The sequence below is a fragment of the Aethalodelphis obliquidens genome, unplaced genomic scaffold (genome assembly GCF_003676395.1).
Source record: "Aethalodelphis obliquidens isolate GAN/ISIS:26980383/991018 unplaced genomic scaffold, ASM367639v1 scaffold14, whole genome shotgun sequence".
Classification (NCBI taxonomy): domain Eukaryota; kingdom Metazoa; phylum Chordata; class Mammalia; order Artiodactyla; family Delphinidae; genus Aethalodelphis; species Aethalodelphis obliquidens.
The window spans coordinates 6,280,717-6,301,980 of record NW_020837958.1 but is presented as its reverse complement, the minus strand read 5'-3'; the positions used below and the strand labels follow the sequence as shown (position 1 = coordinate 6,301,980).

General features: G+C 36.9%; 1 protein-coding gene across 3 annotated transcripts in view; it reads left to right on the top strand.

Annotated features, from left to right (window-relative positions):
- The window catches only part of TTC17 (tetratricopeptide repeat domain 17), a 154,662-nt gene that overhangs the window by 66,728 nt on the left and 66,670 nt on the right, over positions 1-21,264 (top strand). For all 3 annotated transcript variants that reach the window (XM_027114958.1, XM_027114956.1, XM_027114957.1), the window contains exon 16: positions 2,610-2,796. In XM_027114958.1, the coding sequence (XP_026970759.1) occupies positions 2,610-2,796 (187 nt within the window). The remainder of the gene's footprint in view (positions 1-2,609; positions 2,797-21,264) is intronic.

Genomic DNA, 21,264 nt, shown 5'->3' with positions numbered 1-21,264 from the left:
TCCCCAGTGTCAAAAACAGTATTTGAAACATGGTAAACACTCAGTAATTATTTTCAGAATGAATTCACGAAAATTACTCTTTTTTTCCAAAATGCTAACCAGTTCGTCTGAATAGAGGATATTTGCACAACTATCATTCTGGTCATAGGGATAATCATGATACTTCGTTTCCTTCATTCTAGTTGTAAGGATAATTACAATACTTTGTTTCCTTATGGAAAATATAAGGACATTTTTGAAATCTATGTATGGAATTTAATTGTATATCTTAGTGTGAACCACTAAGTAATACTTTAAATGTAACCTGAGCGCTACCTAGATTAGGCCTCTTTAATCTGGAATATTTTGTACACCTTGGTTTGGTTATAGTGAGATATTTCTGATGACCTAACAGCCTGAATCAAAAGCAAGTAGCTGATAAATTATAGGGGATAATTGCTTTTCACGGGGATATACTGTGCAATTTGAGAATAAAACATTCTTAGATCTTTTAAAATATTTTTAATGATAAAGTAAATAGATGGTTTGTAGAATAAATGGTTTGTATGCAGCAAATACTAAGCATAGGTATATTTCTGCTAAAATGACCTAAACGGAATACTTCGGGCTACGTATAAAAACAGAGTCTCAACAAACAATTGGAAAATAGAATTTTAAGACTATTTACAATAGCATCCAAAAAATCAGATATCTAGAAGTAAATCTAAAGGAAGATGCACAAGATTTCTATCATGATTACAAAACATTGCTAAGAGAAAGAAAACCTAAATAAATGGTGATATACATCATGTTCATGGATTGAAAGATTCAATATTGTTAAGATGTAAGTTCTCTTCAGATTGATTTATAGATTCAATGTGATCCCAAACTCCCAGCAATTGCATGTATATGTGTGTGTAAACTGATAAGGAGAGTCAAAAATCTACATAAAAATGGATCTAGAATAGCTCAAAAATTGGGGTGTGAGGGGAAGAAAAAAACAGAGTTGGAAGGTTTATATTACCAGATTTCAAGACTTAACTGTAATTAAATCAGTATGGTACTGGCACAAAGATACTCAAATATATCAATGGAACACAATAGAGAAATTAAAAATAGGCCCCTGCATATATGGTCACCTGATTTATGACAAAGGCACACTAGTTCAGTGTGTGTGGGAGCTTTTGGTTTTTCAGTAGGTAGTAATGGACTACTTGGATATCCCCTATGGAAAAAGAAATGAACCCTGACTCCTACTCCATGTCATACACAAGATTAATTTGAGGTGGATCATGTACCAAAATGTGAAAGATAAAACAATAAAGCTTCTTGATGAAAACATAGGAGGAAGTCTTTGTTACCTCATAGCTGGCAAAGATTTCAAAAAGCACTAACTATAAAAGAAAAAAATATATAACTGAACTTCATTAAAATTAAGAATTTTTGTTTATCAGAAGATACCATTAAGAGAATAAAAAGGCAAACAACAGACTTGGAGAAGATATTTGCAATAAATATTTCCAGCAAAGGTCTCATGTCTAGTGTATATATAAAGAACTCCTTCAAATCAATAAGAAAAAGGCAACCCAATTTTTTTTTAATGGGGAAAACAACAGCACTTCAGCAATAAGGGTACCCAAAGGGCCAGTAAGCACATGAAAAAATATTCAACATTATTACTAATCAAGGAAATGCACATTAAAATCACAGTGAGATGCCGCTTAAGCATCTCACTAAAACAGCTAAATTTTAAAAACTGACAATAACAAGTCAGTGAATTCTCACAGTTGTTGGTAGGAGTGCAAGTCTGTATGTCCAATGGGAAATGGTTTCGTTGTATCTCATAAAACTAAATGTATGCCTACCTTAAGAACCACTACTAAGTGTATACCCAAGGAAAATGAGTGCATATGTCTATCAAAAGACATTTACATGACTGTTCATAGTAGCTTTATTTATAGTAACCCAAAACTGCAAACAATCCAAAAACTCCCTATCAGTAGGAGAATGGATGAATAAATTGTGGTGTATTCACATGATGAAACATTACACATCAATTTTTTTTAAGAAGAATGAACAAATAGTACACAAAAAACATCTGGTTTCTTGAATATTAGATGTTGTGTTGAGTGAAAGCAGGTACAAAAGGGTACATATTATACACGTAAGAGAACATGCTGTTTGATTCATTTATATGGAGTTCAAGAACAGGCAAGGCAGAGCTGATCTATGGTGATAGTCACAACATCACATCAAGTGGTTACCTCTGGGGTTGGGGTTGGGGTTGGGTTGCCCAGAGGAACCTCTTGGGGCACCAGAAATGTTCCAAATGTTTTGTATCTTTAGATGAGTGGTGGTTACAGGGGTATATACGTATATAAAAACTCATTGAGCTGTACGCTTAAGACTAGTGCATGTTACATACTTTATGTATTTTTTATCTTAGTAAAAAGGTAAAAAATAAATTTATATTAAACAGTTTAGCTGATGTAAATAAAATGGACAGTTGGGGTAACTTTTATGAGGTAACCTAAAAAAAGCCAAAAGACATATACTGTAAAGGTTTTGTAACTCTCAGAAAATATTAATTCATTAACATTTTCTGATTTTTTTTTTTTCTTTCTTTTCAGCCCCTGACCTTTTTGAGCCTGGGAAATGCTTACCTTGCTCTGAAGAATATCAGTGGGGCACTTGAGGCCTTTAGACAGGCTTTGAAATTAACTACCAAATGCCCAGAGTGTGAAAACAGCCTGAAGTTGATTCGCTGTATGCAGTTTTATCCTTTTCTGTACAACATCACCTCTTCTGTTTGCAGTGGTAAGCAGCTGTTAAATGCTGGCAAAATAATGAGTTCAATCAGGATTCCTGTTTTGATCAACAGAACACAGAAAATGATTTTATTTTTCCAAGGTTTTTACATAACCAGTGTAATTCTAGATACATAGGAAAGAAATTAATTAATAACTTGCTGTGTACATGCCTTGGAGCATTAGGCTTAATTCTCTCCCAGAACCCTAGTTTGAGAAAGGCTGATCAAAGTATATTCGACTGGGATTGATAAACTGTGAGATTTTTTTCTCTCCCCCAAATCTCTGATGTTCTACAACAACTGATATTTATGGTAAAAGACTTTTTTTTCTGCCACAAATTCAAACGGTGTAATGAGATTTGAAGCAGTGTTTCTATCCTCATTCACCGAAGTACAGCCCCTTGTCTTTGAGTGGAGGTGGTGTGGACCTTCACCGCACCTTCCAGGCAGTCGTCCGACGTGAAGCGGCTATCTACTTTGCATTCTTCCGCTTCCTCCCACAGGCACCACGCATGTGTACATATGTGTATACATACACACGTGTGCAGCAGTGTGTCCACCTGGGTCAGAGCTACTTGAGTTAATGTCTCAACTATTGTAAATTTCTAAGAGTTCCATGATATTTTTTCTTCAATATTTTTTTATTGACGTATAGTTGATTTACAATATTGTATTAATTTCTGCTGTACAGCAAAGTGATTCAGTTATACATATTTATACATTCTTTTTCTTTGAATTTTTATTTTTTTATACAGCAGGGTCTTGTTAGTCATCAATTTTATACACATCAGTGTATACATGTCAATCCCAATCACCCAATTCATCACATCCTCACCCCCACCCCACCCCCTGTCACTTTCCCCCCTTGGTGTCCATACGTTTGTTCTCTACATCTGTGGCTCAATTTCTGCCCTGCAAACTGGTTCATCTGTACCATTTTTCTAGATGCCACATATATGAGTTAATATACGATATTTGTTTTTCTCTTTCTGACTTACTTCACTCTGTATGACAGTCTCTAGATCCATCCATGTCTCTACAAATGACCCAATTTCGTTCCTTTTTATGGCTGAGTAATATTCCATTTTATATATATTCCACATCTTCTTTATCCATTCATCTGTTGATGGGCATTTAGGTTGCTTCCATGACCTGGCTATTGTAAATAGTGCTGCAGTGAGCATTGGGGTGCATGTGTCTTTTTGAATTATGGTTTTCTCTGGGTATATGCCCAGTAGTGGGATTGCTGGGTCATATGGTAATTTTATTTTTAGCTTTTAAAGGAACACATTGTATGAGCACATTGAATATAAGGAATACATTCTTTTTTTATATTTTTTTATTTATGGTTTATCATAGGATATTGAATATAGTAGTTCCACGATATTTGATTATTATTTAACCTTCACTGGAAGAAAAAAAATGAGTTTAACTTGGATTATAAGTGGTTCAGTTTATATACATGTGAATCCTCAGTACCTTGCTTTTGTAGAGCACACAGTAGATGCTGTGTTTAATGTTCAAATTAGATTATAATATTCAACCAGAAGACTAGCTCAGCTCCTTCACTTCAGGTATTTAGAAGAAGAAAAAAAGTGATACACACTTCATTAAGTGACTTGTCTAAAAGACATCAGTAATTACTAGATTTGGCACCCAAACTGATTCACTATACCAGACTGCCTTAGGATTTTAATGGAAGGCAGGAAGTCATTTTAAATATCAGAGCCCTTTTCTTAGTGAAGAAACGAAAAATCTCTCAGACTCTATAGCTCAGTTGTAGATCATTGTTGAGCAGCATCTAAACTAGAATTCGTACATGAATGCTGAAGGCCTAACAGTGTTTTTTTAGCAAGGCAGTATAGTGGGGTGGCTAGTTCTAGAGTCATACAGATTCATGTTTGAGCCCTGGCTTTGCCATTACTGTCTTTCTGTTCCCATTAAAGTAATTTGTGTCCTAATCTATAAAATGAAAGACAGTAAAATTTCATATACTTTTTGGGAGGATTAAATGAGATTATTGTCACAGAGTAGGTGTTATGTAAAAGTAAGCCATTAGAAATTCATAATGAATATAGAATATGACTCTAAAGGTTAAGGATCTTTATCTTCTTACATAATACTAGAAAATATGTTGTGGTCTTTAAAGTTTTGTAGGTTATATCTAAGGACAGCCTTATAAACAGGATTTCACTTTTTTTCAATGAGCTGTTTATATTAATAGAATTTCTTATTTTCTTTACTGACTATCATCTCCCTCACTTCTCTTCTTTTCTGTTATTGGGAAGAAGGGTTTTGTATGTATATAGTGATCCTTTTCTAAAAGCCTTTTCTCTTGTATTTGTTTTACATGCTTTTGCTTAGTATCTTAGTTTCTTGAAATTTATTGTTATTTTATTTCACTGATGTTGAGAGAGGAAATTCAGTTGTCTTAAGCTCTTTTTCCCCTGGAACATAATCTCAACTAGCCCAGGGAACTATTAACTTGAAACAGATCTTTCTCAAAATTGTAGTATCTGATAGTCCAGGTTATTCCAAGAATATTTTTTTAATTGCTATTTTTTTTTTCCTGCTCACTTCTTTTTTTTTTTTTAATAATTTTTAAATTTTTGGCCGCATTGGGTCTTCATTGCTGCGCACAGGCTTTCTCTAGTTGCGGCGAGCGGGGGCTACCCTTTGTTGCAGAGTGTGGGCTTCTCATTACGGTGGCTTCTCTTGTTGCACAGCACGGGCTCTAGGCACGCGGGCTTCAGTAGTTGTGGCTCGCATGCTTAGTTGCTCTGTGGCATGTGGGATCTTCCCAGACCAGGGCTAGAACCCGTGTCCCCTGCATTGGCAGGCAGACTCTTAACCACTGCGCCACCAGGGAAGTCCCCAAGAATATTATTGAATCTGATACAATAACTATAAAAGAAAATAATTTGACTTGGGAAGAGGGAATACCATTTTTGGTTCTTTCAGAGAGCTCATTTAAAAAAAAATGTTTTTAATGAAAAAACATTAGCCCTTTTTACATTGTAATTAATTAGCTTAGAAAAGAATCCAACGTCAGTAAATTTAAGAATATTGAAATCTTATCAAGCATCTTTTCGGACCATAACGCTATGAGATTAGAAATGAATTACAGGGAAAAAAACGTAAAAAACACAAACACATGGAAGCTAAACAATATGTTACTAAATAACCAAGAGATCACTAAAGAAATCAAAGAGGAAATTTAAAAATACCTAGAGACAAATGACAATGAAAACATGACAATCCAAAACCTATGGGATACAGCAAAAGCAGTTCTAAGAGGGAAGTTTATAGCAATACAAGCCTACCTCAAGAAACAAGAAAAATCTCAAGTAAACAATATAACATTACACCTAAAGCAACTAGAGGAAGAAGAACAAACAAAACCCAAAGTTAGCACAAGGAAAGAAATCATAAAGATCAGAGCAGAAATAAATGAAATAGAAACAAAGAAAACAATAGCAAAGAACAATAAAACTAAAAGCTGGTTCTTTGAGAAGATAAACAAAATTGATAAACCATTAGCCAGACTCATCAAGAAAAAAAGGGAGAAGACTCAGATCAATAGAATTAGATATGAAAAAGGAGAAGTAACAACTGATACTGCAGAAATACAAAGAGTCATGAGAGATTAATACAAGCAACTCTATGCCAATAAAATGGACAACCTGGAAGAAATGGACAAATTCTTAGAAAGGTATAAGCTTCCAAGACTGAACCAGGAAGAAACAAAATATGAACAGACCAGTCACAAGCATTGAAACTGAAACTGTGATTAAAAATCTTCCAAGAAACAAAAGTTCAGGACCAGATGGCTTCACAGGTAAATTCTATCAAACATTTAGAGAAGACCTAACACCCATCCTTCTCAAACTCTTCCAAAAAACTGCAGAGGAAGGAACACTCCCAAATTCATTCTATGAGGCTACCATCACCCTGATACCAAAACCAGACAAAGATACTACAAAAAAAGGAAATTACAGACCAAATCACTGATGAATATAGAGGCAAAAATCCTCAACAAAATACTAGCAAACAAAATCCAACAACACATTAAAAGGATCATACACCATGATCAAGTGGGATTTATCCCAGGGAGGCAAGGATTCTTCAATATATGCAAATCAATCAATGTGATACACCATATTAACAAATTGAAGAATAAAAACCATATGATCATTCAACAGATGCAGAAAAAGCTTTTGACAAAATTCAACACCCATTTATGATAAAAACTCTCCAGAAAGTGGGCATAGAGGGGACCTACCTCAACATAATAAAGGCCATACACGACAAACCCACAGCAAACATCGTTCTCAATGATGAAAACTGAAAGCATTTCCTCTAAGATCAGGAACGAGACAAGGATGTCCACTCTCACCACTATTATTCAACATAGTTTTGAAAGTCCTAGCCACGGCAATCAGAGAAGAAAAAGAAATAAAAGGAATACAAATTGGAAAAGAAGAAGTAAAAGTGTCACTGTTTGCAGATGATATGATACTATACATAGAGAATCCTAAGAATGCCACCAGAAAACTACTAGAGCTAATCAATGAATTTGGTAAAGTTGCAGGATACAAAATTAATGCACAGAAATCTCTTGCATTCCTATACACTAATGATGAAAATCTGAAAAGAAATTATGGAAACACTCCCATTTACCATTGCAACAAAAAGAATAAAATACTTAGGAATAAACCTACCTAGGGAGACAAAAGACCTCTATGCAGAAAACTATAAGACACTGATGAAAGAAATTAAAGATGATACCAACAGATGGAGAGATATACCATGTTTTTGGATTGGAAGAATCAATACTGTGAAAATGACTATACTACCCAAAGCAATCTACAGATTCAGTGCAATCCCTATCAAATTACCAGTGGCATATTTTATGGAACTAGAACAAATCATCTTAAAATTTGTATGGAGACACAAAAGACCCCAAAAAGCCAAAGCAGTCTTGAGGGGAAAAAACGGAGCTGGAGAAATCAGACTCCCTGACTTCAGACTATACTACAAAGCTACAGTAATCAAGACAATATGGTGTTGGCACAAAAACAGAAACATAGATCAATGGAACAAGATAGAAAGCCCAGAGATAAACCCACGCACCTATGGTCAACTAATCTATGACAAAGGAAGCGAAGATATACAATGGAGAAAAGACAGTCTCTTCAGTAAGTGGTGCTGGGAAAACTGGACAGCTACATGTAAAGGAATGAAATTAGAATACTCCCTAACACCATACACAAAAATAAACTCAAAATGGATTTGAGACCTAAATGTAAGACCGGACACTATAAAACTCTTAGAGGAAACATAGGAAGAACACTCTTGACATAAATCACAGCAAGATCTTTTTGATCCACCTCCTAGAGTAATGGAAATAAAAACAAAAATAAACAAATGGGACCTAATGAAACTTCAGAGCTTTTGCACAGCAAAGGAAACTTTAAACAAGACGAAAAGAGAACACTCAGAATAGGACAAAATATTTGCAAACAAATCAACAGATAAAGGATTAATCTCCAAAATATATAAACAGCTCATGCAGCTCAATATTAAAGAAACAAACAACCCAATCCAAAAATGGGCAGAAGACCTAAGTAGACATTTCTCCAAAGAAGACAGATGGCCAAGAAGCACATGAAAAGCTCTTCAACATCACTAATTATTAGAGAAATGCAAATCACAACTATAATGAGGTATCATTGAGGTATTAATGAGGTATCAAATGGTACAATGAGGTATAATGAGGTATCATTGAGGTATCAAATGGTACAGATGAGCCAGTTTGCAGGGCAGAAGTTGAGACATAGATGTAGAGAACAGACATATGGACACCAAGGGGGGAAAAGTGTGGTGGGGTGGTGATGGTGGTGTGCTGAATTGGGTGATTGGGATTGACATGTATACACTGATGTGTATAAAATTGATGACTAATAAGAACCTGCAGTATAAAAAAACAAAAAACATTATCCCTTTTCACATTGTAATTAATTAGTTTAGAAAAGAATCTAACGTCTGCTAACTCCTAAATAAATAGTTACCCTTAATGGAAATATATGCATTTTCTAGGTTTAAAAACTCATGGATAATACTGAACTAATTTCAGTATTAAATTTTTCTTTAACAGTGTTTTTGCATTACTTGTTTCCACAATAATCCTATTTATTGACGGTTGTTTTGCTGAGTTCCAGCTTTGAAAAGCTGAAACTTGAAAGAAGCAGACGCCTCTGTCAAAACCATGAACTTCTTACATTTTAAAACCTAACAGTTGCATTTACTCCAGTTATCTCTGAGCTCTACTAAACGGTTGATGAAAAAGGAGACAAAACCTCTGAGTAATGATTAGCATTTCTGTACCTTCAGATGATTCTGTCTGCCTTTTACTTTTTCATTTTTGCAATATTGAAAGAAGCTTCATAAGTTATCTTGTTTGACATATCTTTCTAAAGTTTTTATTATGACTTTAGAAAGGTTTCAAGAAGCAAGGCTTGTGATTCTGTTTCCAATAATCAAGGAATTCATATTTGTTTTGTAATACTCATAGTTACAGTTTATTACAGGGAAAAGATACTAGTTAAAATCAGCCAAGGCAGAGTCCTTGAGGGGTACAAATACAGAACCTCCGGTTGTCCTCTTCCCATGGAGTCATGGACAACATTACCTCCTCCCAGCTATGATGTGTGACAGTACACGTGGAGTATTGCCAACCAAGGGAGCACACCCCAGCCTTTGGTGTCCAGAGGGTCTTTTTTAAATTTTTATTGGAGTATAATTGCTTTACAGTGTTGTGTTAGTTTCTGCTGTACAGCAAAGTGAATGAGCTATACATATACATATGTGCCCTCTTTTTTGGATTTCCTTCACATTTAGGTCACCACAGAGCATTGAGTTGAGTTCCCTATGCTATACAGTAGGTTCTCATTAGTTATCTATTTTATACACAGTATCAATAGTGTATATATGTCAGTCCCAATCTCCCAGTTCATCCCAGTGCCCCTTTCCCCCTTGGTATCCATACATTTGTTCTCTATGTCTGTGTCTCTATTTCTGCTTTGTAAATAAGATTGTCTATACCAATTTTTTCAGATTCCACCATATATACATTAATATGCGATATTTGTTTTTCTCTTTCTGACTTACTTCACTCTGTATGACAGTCTCTAGGTCCATCCACATCTCTACAAATGACCCAATTTTGTTCCTTTTTTATGGCTGAGTGATATTTTAAGGAATTAATATTGTAATTGGGTTTTTTTGGACAAGATTTAAGCTGCCCTTATACACCCTTTTTCCAACCTAAAAAATTCTCTTATGAAAGCCTGTTTGAGAAGCTACCAATTTAAAAGCTTTTCAGGTGAGCTTTTCAAGATCAAAAATAGTTAAATACTCTTGGAAAACATTTTAAAAACAACTTTTCTGACCACTGTTGTTAATCTTCCCTAAATTATTTTCTTTAAAGATCCACATTAGACACTGTTTTTATAGCAACTGTAATATAGTGTAATGTCTTGGATAGTATGAACTGAATGGTAAAATTATCAGTAGTCTTTTAACATCAGTAAGTATTGCTTTTCATATATAATCTTGGAAATTTTTCACACAGCTTTTTAGTTTATGTTTCTTGGAGTATATGCACAGGTAATGTATTTAGCTTTGAATACTGATTCATTCAGCTTAGAAGTACATAATCATTATGCTCACAAACTTTTCTTACTTGAAAGACTTTATAGCTAAAAATGTGTTAATTAGTGCAGAATCATTTATCTGACAGTTTTCCCAAACTTTGATTAATCTAGATAATCCTCTTATTTACTGCCATTTATTAGTTGCATTTGTTCTTATAGAAACTGCTTATCATCATCATCTCTCTCTCCTTTGAATAGTACTTAATAAATTCTTTTCTTTTATAGGTATTTTTATATCAGCATTACAGTTTCAAGGATGCTGGGAAGGAAAACATAATAGATTTTTTAATTGCCAGCTCTCAAGTTGACTGTGAAAGAGAAGCTAGTGCTTCCAGTTTTGATTAAACATTTTATTTTGGCAGTTTTTAAATACATACTTTTTGTCCACATTTATTGGCTTGTTATTTTACAATTCAACTTAAATAGAACTGAATTGGCCACTTGAACAAACTCATTTTTCAATAACAACATACTTGGCCTTTTTTAAAGTAAAATGGAACCTGTTAAATAAACTTACAATGCTTTTGAGTATAAGTAAGGTCTCTTGAGTGCTCAACACTAAAAAAGAACTTTTTAAAAATTGAAAATAACAAGGTGTCACAGAAAATGGGATTTCATGAAGCAATAATGATTATATTCTCTAATGATGAAAAATGGAAAATAATTTATAATAAGCAAAACGTGGATATTAAATCTGTAATATTCATGATAGTGGATTTTCCAAGTGTTTATTACTTAAGAGTATTTTCTACATACTTTCATTCTTCAGTTTCACTGATTTGAAAATTAAAAAATTACATCTAAAAAAGATGCTTTCTACTACTTAAGCAATATACATTGTTCTATTATTATGTCTCTGATATGCATAATTTTAGTATTCTTCACTCAGTATTACTTTTCTTACATTAGAAAAGATAAGACCAACGGAAGGTTATATTTGTTAGACTTCATTGCATGCGTATAGGTATGCTGCTAACAATGGCATTGTTATTAACTGAGTATAATTAAGCATCAGCCCCACAATCGCTGAACACTGGTCTTTTCTTAATCCGCTGAGACACCTACCCACTTAAAATTATTGGCCCAGATCTTTAGAAATTATGAATAAATGTTATACAGAACTCAGACTTTAATGACTAGGTATGGTTAGAATTTTATATACATTTCTCTATAAAGTGTATTTCAGAGCTTTCACCACCATAGAAAAAAATAGAATTTCCAAATCACATACATGAGCTTTAATATCTGTTCCAATGTGCAGAAGAATTATCCTGTGTTGTCTTTTTTTTGTTTGTTTGTTTTTTGTTTTTGTTGTTGTTGTTTTTTGCGGTACGCGGGCCTCTCACTGCTGTGGCCTCTCCCGTTGCGGAGCACAGGCTCCGGACGCGCAGGCCCAGCGGCCATGTCTCACGGGCCCAGCTGCTCCGCGGCATGTGGGATCCTCCCGGACCGGAGCATGAACCCGTGTACCCTGCATCGGCAGGCGGACTCTCAACCACTGCACCACCAGGGAAGCCCCTGTGTTGTCTTTATAATGTTTCTGTATTTATAGCATCTACGTACTATTTACCTAAATCTTATCTCGTTTTATAACTTGTTTCTTGCCTGTGGTTTTAGTCTGTGTTCTTCCACCCAAATTTCTGTAGATTTATAACTTGTAGCTTAAAGCAATTTTACATGGAGTTCAGATTTTGAAGGAAAAGAAATCCTGCATTTTGCTGCCCTCCTGTGGACTATCCAACACATTCTACCTGCAGTTAAGGACCTGCTTTATCACATTCTTGATGAGAATTAGTGAAGATATCTGCTTTACAAAAAAAGAAAGAGGGCTTCCCTGGTGGCGCAGTGGTTGAGAGTCCGCCTGCCAATGCAGGGGACGCGGGTTTGTGCCCTGGTCTGGGAGGATCCCACGTGCCGCGGAGCGGCTGGTCCCGTGAGCCATGGCCGCTGAGCCTGCGCATCTGGAACCTGTGCTCCGCAGCGGGAGAGGCCACAATAGTGAGAGGCCCACGTACCGCAAAAAAAAAAAGAAAGAAAGAAAATACAGTCTGAAAGACACAGTTTTTATAGCATTTTTAATATGCTACTAGTTAGCTTACCTCCATTTATTTTTGTTGGAAGAATGAAAACTGGTTAACTTTTTACAGGCTCAGAATCCTGTAGGTGCAGGTGCATCCTGCAACAAAGCTAGATGTACCTCTCTATATGTAATATGTATAAATTTTTATACTTCTTTACTTAAAGGGCTTTAATTATTTGGTTAACAAACAATCCTTTGATAAGCATCTATATGACGGTGAGAGAAGGAATAAGAAAGTGCCTTTTTTATGAATCTAGAAGCAAAAGTTATGATTTACTCAAGTCACAGAGTCAGTCATTGGTAGTACAGAGACTGAAATCTGAGTCCTCTGTCTTGTAAGGCCAGTGTGGCTCTCATGCGTAATTCTTTTATTCTCAAGCCATAAACTATTCCACTGCCAAGACGGAAAGAATTCATATTTGTAGATTCTTGAGTCATTTTATGAAAGTAGCATAATCACTGCACTTCGTATATCATCCCTCAAAAGAGATACATACATCCCTATATAAAACATGCCTCTGAACTATATTATGGGGGACAGTCATAATAAACCCTAAAAGCACATCTAAAATGGTCTGTTTCAGTTTAGCGTGTCACTTTGCTCTCTTCTGTATTTTGCATCATTAGATTGCTGTAATGCATTGGATTGTACACAGAAGATCTGGTAGCCGTACTTGTAATATTCACTCAGTAGGTAATATTTGTCTTTTGGGATTCCCAGCATTTTGGTTTCATGAGCAAAATGGTTACCTTTTGTTTTCATAAGAAGTTAAGACATTTAGGCAGGTTTTGTTAACCAGTGGTTTTACACTTCAGCCTCCAAAGGACATTTAATATGTATATAAATACTTCTTGGTTTTTAACATGAATTTTTTGTCCAGCATGCAAAAAAAATTGTTTTCTTTTGAGGAATGAGCCTGTTGGCCCCTGCTTAAGATCTTTCTACAGTTGTCCTCCAGTCATTATAGATTGTTAACCTGGCCAAATAATATTTAAGAAAAATGAAATTTGATAGTGGATATAACCTTCTAAAGCAATAGAGTATTTGTTTTCTTTCAAGCAAAGGGACCTGAGTATGGCTTATTTATTCATTCATTTATTCAACTAATGTCTACTATTCTAGGAACTAGAAACCAAACAAGCAAGCAAAAAACTCCAAGTCTTACGGAGCTCCATTCTAGTAAAGAGAAACAGAGCAGATGATAAACATACGAAAGAAGTTATTTAGTACGTTAGCAAATAAGTGCTCTGGGGAAAAATAAATAGAGCAGGAGGGTTGGTGTGATATTTAAATTGGATTGTTAAGGGAGGCCCCATTGAGAAAGTGACACTTGAGCAAAGATTTGAAGGAGGTAAAGGGTTGGACCATGCAGGCATACAGCATAAGAGCATTTCAGGCAGAGAAAATAGTTGTTGCAAAAGCTTATGCAAGGAGAGCTTTTCTGTGGTTTGGTGGTGTTGGAGGAAATGAAAGCAGAGACGAACGGGAGGAGGGTAGAACCGCATCTTTACTGCCTTACAGACCATTCTAATAATTTGGGCTTTTATTCTAAGAGAAAGATGTATGATTTGGAAGGTTTTGAGCATTAGAGGAAAATTATCTGATTTACGTTTTAACGGGATTCTTCTGGCTGCTCTGTTGAAGATAGATTGTAGTCAGGTAATGGCACAAGCAGGAAGACCAGTTAGGGTGCTGTTGCAAAAATGTAGGTGAGGCTTCCTTGGTGGCGCAGTGGTTGAGAGTCCGCCTGCCGAGGCAGGGGACACGGGTTCATGCCCCGGTCTGGGAAGATCCCACATGCCGCGGAGCAGCTGGGCCCGTGAGCCATGGCCGCTGGGCCTGTGCGTCCGGAGCCTGTGCTCCGCAACGGGAGAGGCCACAACAGTGAGAGGCCCGCATAACACACACACACACACACACAAAAAATGTAGGTGAAGGATGATGTTGCCTTGGACCAGTGGGGTGAGAGGGGAGAAGGTGAGAAGTGATCATCATATTTGGGGTATATTTTTGAAGGTGGAACCAATAAGACACTACCAGAGGAAGTATGGGAAATGAAAGAAGCAGGGGTCAGGGTGACTCCTAAATATGGGACCTAATCAACTAGGTGCTATTTAATGAGATTTTTAATAACCAGTGGTGCTATTTAATGAGATAAAGTCTGAGGAAGGAACAGATTTAGGGAGAAAAACAAGTTTGGTTTTAAACAAGTTTCAGTTGCCTTCTAAATGTTTAAGTGATGGTATTGGGTAGGCAGTTGGGTATATATGAATGTCATTATGGTCAAGGAAGAGCCCCAGGCTAGAGATGAAAATTTGTGAACATGGACATACGAATTGTCTTTTAAAATCATAAAATTGGATGAACTTACCTCAGTGATTAGTATAAAAAGAAAAGAGGTCAGCGATTAATTACTAGGGCATTCCAACCAACATTTAGTGATTGGGAAGAGGAAGAACATTACAGGAGTAGCCAGTAAGACAGTAGGGAAACCAGGCAAGTGTTCTGTTCCAGAAGCCAAGCGAAGAAAGTGTTCCAAGGAGTGGTCAGTTATATCGTTATTCTTATGCTACGTGGATATATCCTAAGCTTGAGTTGGATGAGGACAGAGACAAAAGCATCGGATTTCTGAACATGGAGGTTGTTGGCAGTCTTCTAAAAGTTTGTATTAAATGGCTTGTGAAGTAGGTGAAGTGGAGATGGCCAGCAGCTCTTTCAAGGAGTTTTGCTGTAGTGAGGAGCAGAAAAATGGGATTGTAGTTGTGGGGGAATGTGGGATCGAAGATATTTGGTTTTGGCTTTATTGTTCTAAAAATAAGAGGTATTGCAGTGTGTTCCTATAGGAAATATCCAGTAAAGAGGAAGAAATTGAGGATGCAGAAAAAATTGTAGAAGCAAAACTCTTGAATAAACAGAAGGGGATGGGCTCCAAGGCACAAGTGTAGTGTAGAGGTTGTCCTTGAATAGGAGAAGGTACAATTTATAGGTATAGATGTAGGTATGTTGGTGCGACTTGTGATTACTTCTCAGTGAAGTAAGAGGCCAGTTGTCAGATGAGTGTGAAGAGGGGCAGAGGAGGTTAGAAATACAATGAGAGAGGAAGGGCTGAAAACAATGGACTCAGAAGGTGAATTGAATAGAGAGGTTTCTAATTTTGATAACTGGATCATGTCAATGTCATTAATTTAGAGAAGGAATATGGAAAAGAAATTACCTATGCCTTCATGTGTGGCTGGAAAATAAGTTCAGTGATAGACATGTTCATACAGAGATGCCACTGGTTCCCTCAGATTGTTCAGGGTGAGAAGAAAAGTCCTAGAATGGAATCTTAGAAAATACTAGCGTTTAAGGAGCAGAGGCAGTGAAAGTGAGTAAAGAGAGGTATTGGGAGAACCAAGAGGGAGCTGGGTCTTGAAGGTCAGAAGAACAGAGAGTTTGAGAAGGAAAAAGAAATCAACAGTAGCGTGTCCTATATTGGTTCCTAAAGTAGGGTACAAATATCACCAGAGACACACAAGCTTTTAGGTGGTACTTAGAGTAACATTTTTTGATTTTAGTATTTGTGGCTTATTCTAATGGGCATTAGAAGAAATAAATAACCAGCACATCAAACCTGTAATTCATGAAAAGTGGTACTGATTTTCCCTTTTAACATAAATTAATGTAAGATTAAACAGTGACTCCATTTAAAGAAGAACATTGCATAAATAATGGTACTGGTACCTATGGGAAAATCACGACAGTAGTGGACGAATGAATAGTGTGGGAAGCTCTGGCTTTAACAGTTTAGAAAATCATTTGGTGACCTCATTTTATCAAAAGTATTTTGTGTGAAATGGGGAAATATCTGTACTAAAACAAGAATAAATTTTAGGAAAATAGAAATATTAAAGTGAGCTCTCTATGTATAGTTGAATTACTTTTAGAGTTACTGGCATAGATTCTAAACTATATAACTTTTGTTTCATCCTGTCACTGTGTAACTAAAATAACCTTAAAGCAAATAGTTAATGATACCAGGAATCATTCTTTAGATCATATATAATAGGACACAAATAAGGAAGACTTTAAAAAAATCCACTTATTAGAAACATGAAAAAGTAATTTGTGTTTGGAATAAAATAGTAGAAAACTTTGGCAGCTGAGTGAAGAAGGAAGGCATTTATTAGGCCCAGCATGTAATACACACAGAGCAAGTGGTTTTATTCTGTCTCTGGGACTCTTGGAACTGAGTCACTGCAGCTTGGTTGTGATGTTCCAAGAGGACTGTGTCCAAGGGCAGCAACTAAGCAGTCACTTAGATATTTGAGTAGCACTTCTTGAAGTCAGCTAGGAGGTTAGCACTGCAGCTTGTTACTCAGTTATGGAATTCTTTTGTTCATTACCTTAAAAAGAAGAAGTTGCAAATTTATAATCTGAGTTACAGAGCTTAACACTTCAGGTGTGCGAATGGTCTTTGCCAGTGTTAGGGTTACTATCTTGAGTCTCCAGTAGGAAGTGAGTTACACTTTTGAGTTTGTAAATTAAGATCATGGTTCTGCTTCCTTTATGCTCTGTATGTAGTGCGGGGACACCCACTGGAAGGCATCGTTAATCATATTTTGTGAACACTTACCTACAGATAGGGTTGGAAAGTTATACTGAGACATCTTTCTTTGTGTATAGGCGCCATTCTGCGTCAGGAACTTACTGTGGTTTCCTGCATTCACATCACTGAGGTCACAGTGATTGTACACACCAGCAAGAAAAATGAAGGATGAGCAAGATGGGGTCTGTTTTATCTAGCCCCCACTAATTATTGAGCAAGATATTTTTAATATGGTTTGTCACTGCAGTAGTACCTGTCTCCTGATAGGAACTGAAGGGGGCTAACTTCTAGTTATAAATACTTTGTGTGTAGTAAGTTAGGCAAGTTCATTGGATGCTATCTTTTTACATCTTCAGTTTCCATTCATTGTTGCAGATGTTTTTGGAGATATTTCAGTTTGTGATGTTAAGCTTTGCTATCTCATATAGCAAGCATTTGCATGACTCCTTCCCATTCAAAAAGATTATTCTAATTGGCAGAACTCCCCCTCCCTCCCTCCCTCCCTCCTTCCTCCCTCCCTCCCTCCCTCCCTCCCTCCCTCCCTCCTTCCTCCCTCCCTCCCTCCCTCCCTCTCTCCCTCTCTCCCTCTCTCTCTCCCTCTCTCTCGGTCTCTTTCTCTCTCTCTCTCTCTCTCTCTCACACACACACACACACACACACACACACACACACACACACAAATCCATGCTACATTAGAGTGGGCTCTTTTTTAAGTGACCTATGCCTCAGAAAATTCTTTACGTGCACTGCAAACCAACTAGTTGAAATGAATTCCCAGTTTTGGAGTTCTTGTTTGAAACAGTGAGTACCAGCAGTTCCCTGGCAGTCCAGTGGTTAGAACGCGGTGCTTTCACTGCCGTGGGCCCAGCTTCAGTCCCTGGTCAGGGATCTAAAATCCCACAAGCTGCAAGGTGCAGCCAAAATAAACAGAAAACAAACCAAAAAAATAGGGGCTTCCCTGGTGGTGCAGTGGTTAAGAATCCGCCTGCCAATGCAGGGGACACGGGTTCGATCCCAGGTCCAGGACGATCCCACATGCCCCAGAGCAAATAAGCCTATGCACCACAACTACTGAGCCTGCGCTCTAGAGCCAGTGATCCACAACTACTGAGCCCGTGTGCCACAATTACTGAAGCCCACACCCCTAGAGCCCATGCTCTGCAACAAGAGAAGCCACCGCGGTGAGAAGCCCGCGCACCTCAACGAAAGAGTAGCCCCTGCTCGCCGCAACTAAAAGCCCGCACGCAGCAATGAAGACCCAACTTAGCCAAAAATAAATAAGTAAAATAAATACATTTATTAAAGAAAAACAAAAAACAGTGAGCACCAAGTATTTCAACCCCTTCACAAATTTAATCATTGAATGATTTTTTTTTTTTAACTCAGTTCCATGGGCTGATGGAAATAAAGCAGTTGAGCCTGATAATCAGTAGAAAAGAGCATTGGTGAGATTTAAAATACATATGACTGAGGATACCTGGCATGTATCTGTGTGTCCGTGTATATGCTGGTTTTGGGTTTCCCCCCCTTTTTTCTTTCAGTGTTGGTTGTTTCAATAGTCGGATTTATTTCATACTAAACTATTGTGATCTTTGACCAAGAAAATCTCAGTAGTCTGTTACTTTTTCTTAACCACCAAAGTTTATTTAGTTAGGATCTTGAAAATACAGGAGAAATTTAAATCATATTTCATAGCTGTTGAAAAGAACACAGCTTCGGATTTCTCTTCTCATTTAGTTTATTTTTATTGATATAACAACAAATCTAAATTTGCCATTCAAAATTTGCCACTCTGAAAGCAGTTTAAACTGCTTTAGCTGTCAGGCATTACTTAATAACCCAGTCAAATCACAAATATCTAAAATGATAATTATTTAAAAAAATAATAAAACAAGCATATTAAATTTCAGGAGAAGGAACTAGAGGTCAGTAGCAGCTGATAGGGTATGTGGGGTTGATCAAGTCTTCTGAGTCCTGGTATACCTGTAGTAATATAGCCAATTTCCCTTGATGATGTGAAATAAAGCTAGAGGAAAACCTAACATGAACAAAACAATTCACCACCTCCCTCACCGTACACTGCCTAAGTACCATAAATGTTAAAAACTGGGAGAGAGCAAGAAACCGTGTTATTTATTACGTGCAAAGTGGCCACTGAGGTGAATGCCTCCAGGCAACTTTGGTGATATAAAGCAAAAGGAAACAGTGTGATACTATCATTTATTTTTCTATGCTTTTCACTTGATGTAGCGCACTGATAATATGTACTTGGATTTAGGTAGATATACTCAAATCAAAGTTCCTGTCTTAATCCCAGACCCCTAAAGTGGGTCTGATATCAGGCAGCTAGGGAACTTTCTTACTGAAAGCCACAAGGCCTTGCTCAAAACGTTCTGTGGTAGAGGGACTTCAGTGGCCTTTTTTGTTAACCTTTGTTTAAATATCATACTTATTACCCAAACCAGTGTAAAGGACAATGCCTAACCCTCTTTGTCCTCATATCTAAGTCCTATGAGATATTACTGGGCTCAAGTCCTTGACAATCATGGATTAACTAGGCTCTTGTGTTCTCATTTAAAGATACTGTTCTTATAATCCACTTAGTCTGAGGAGTAAAAAAGACCAAGTAGCCTTTGACGTTTTATTAGCCTTGGCCTTGCATTAGGAAATTGCATTTAGGAAAAAGCGCAAGCCTAATGGCAGTAAATGCTTCTGATGGAAGGTCCCTTCCCCATTATGCATATCTCTGGGCCTCCATTTATAGTTTGAGGAGGGGGAGCAGAGTTAAATCTATTGATTTTTCTACCAGATTTTTTTCCTTGACATCAGCAGGTGACCAATCACTTGCAGCAACAGAAAGGAGAGGTAAATATAAACTCCAGAGGTTGTGAGTAGCTAGGAAATCTAAGCCCTCCCCTGTTCCCTCATCCCAACCCTCTGTTTATAGGCTTATTCTAGGTATTAAGAATTGAATGAAGCCAACTCACTGCAAGAATATGTGGTTGATGGGAATAGACATGCTTAATTTAAGCTCACTGACCACATAAGGACTTTAATATCATTCTGTCTTTTGCAAAGTCAATGGAAATTATACCAAACCATGACATATGATGATGCTATTGTGGAATACTTGTTTTCTTTACCACATACACCCTGCTTTCCTGGTTCCTTGTGTCGGCTTATATTGTTTTCAGTAGCTCTTCCCCATAACCCTCCCTCTTGCCCTCCCCCCACACAAAAATTCTAATCTTGCCCATCCTTCAAGGCCCACTTCTGCTATATGCCTTACTGATCCCTTAATTATAAGTAATGCATAACCAGTCATGCCACCTGCGCCTCTCCTTCAGCTCCTGTGACTTGCCATTACAGTTACTTGTGTACCAGACACTACTCTCCTACAGGACTTCTCTAGCTCATTGAGAGCAGGGACCAATCCTTTTTTTCATCTTCATACCATGGCCCACTATGCATTCCACACCATCCTCCCAATATTTAGCCCATAGAATGTACTTAAACTGCAAATTAGCTAATGGCATTTCAGGTTTGAACTACTGAAAATACCTAGTAATAGAGGGTAATTAACTCATACCCACCCACTGTTTATCCAGAATGCTTTATACCAGACCCTCACTCAACATACATATATAGATACAGATCTTCTTTTGAGGTCTGCAGCTCCCGCACAATAGGAGGGGGAATAGAAAAGGAATTATCTCATTTGTGTCCACTAGAAGATGACACATCTAATAGATAGCCTGTATTTTCTCCTGTCTGCTCTGTTTTTAATGAAAGTTACAAATGTCCTTGTTGACCCTTATTGAAAAACTGACATTTATGGGTAAATCAGTAAGTGTGAGAATCTATTGGATTTGTTTCCCCAACATTCTTGCTTGAAACAAATTTCCCTAGGCTGAAGTAAGACAGAGATTTAAATTTAATAATAACAATAACAATAATAACAAAATATTCAACAGCAGCTATGGCAGTTAATTTTCTTTCTTTCTCAATATTGTTTCTACATGGGAAAATCTTTCCTAGTAAAACTTCCAGTAAATGTTTAAATTCCCTTGTTTAGACATCTAGCCTGATCTT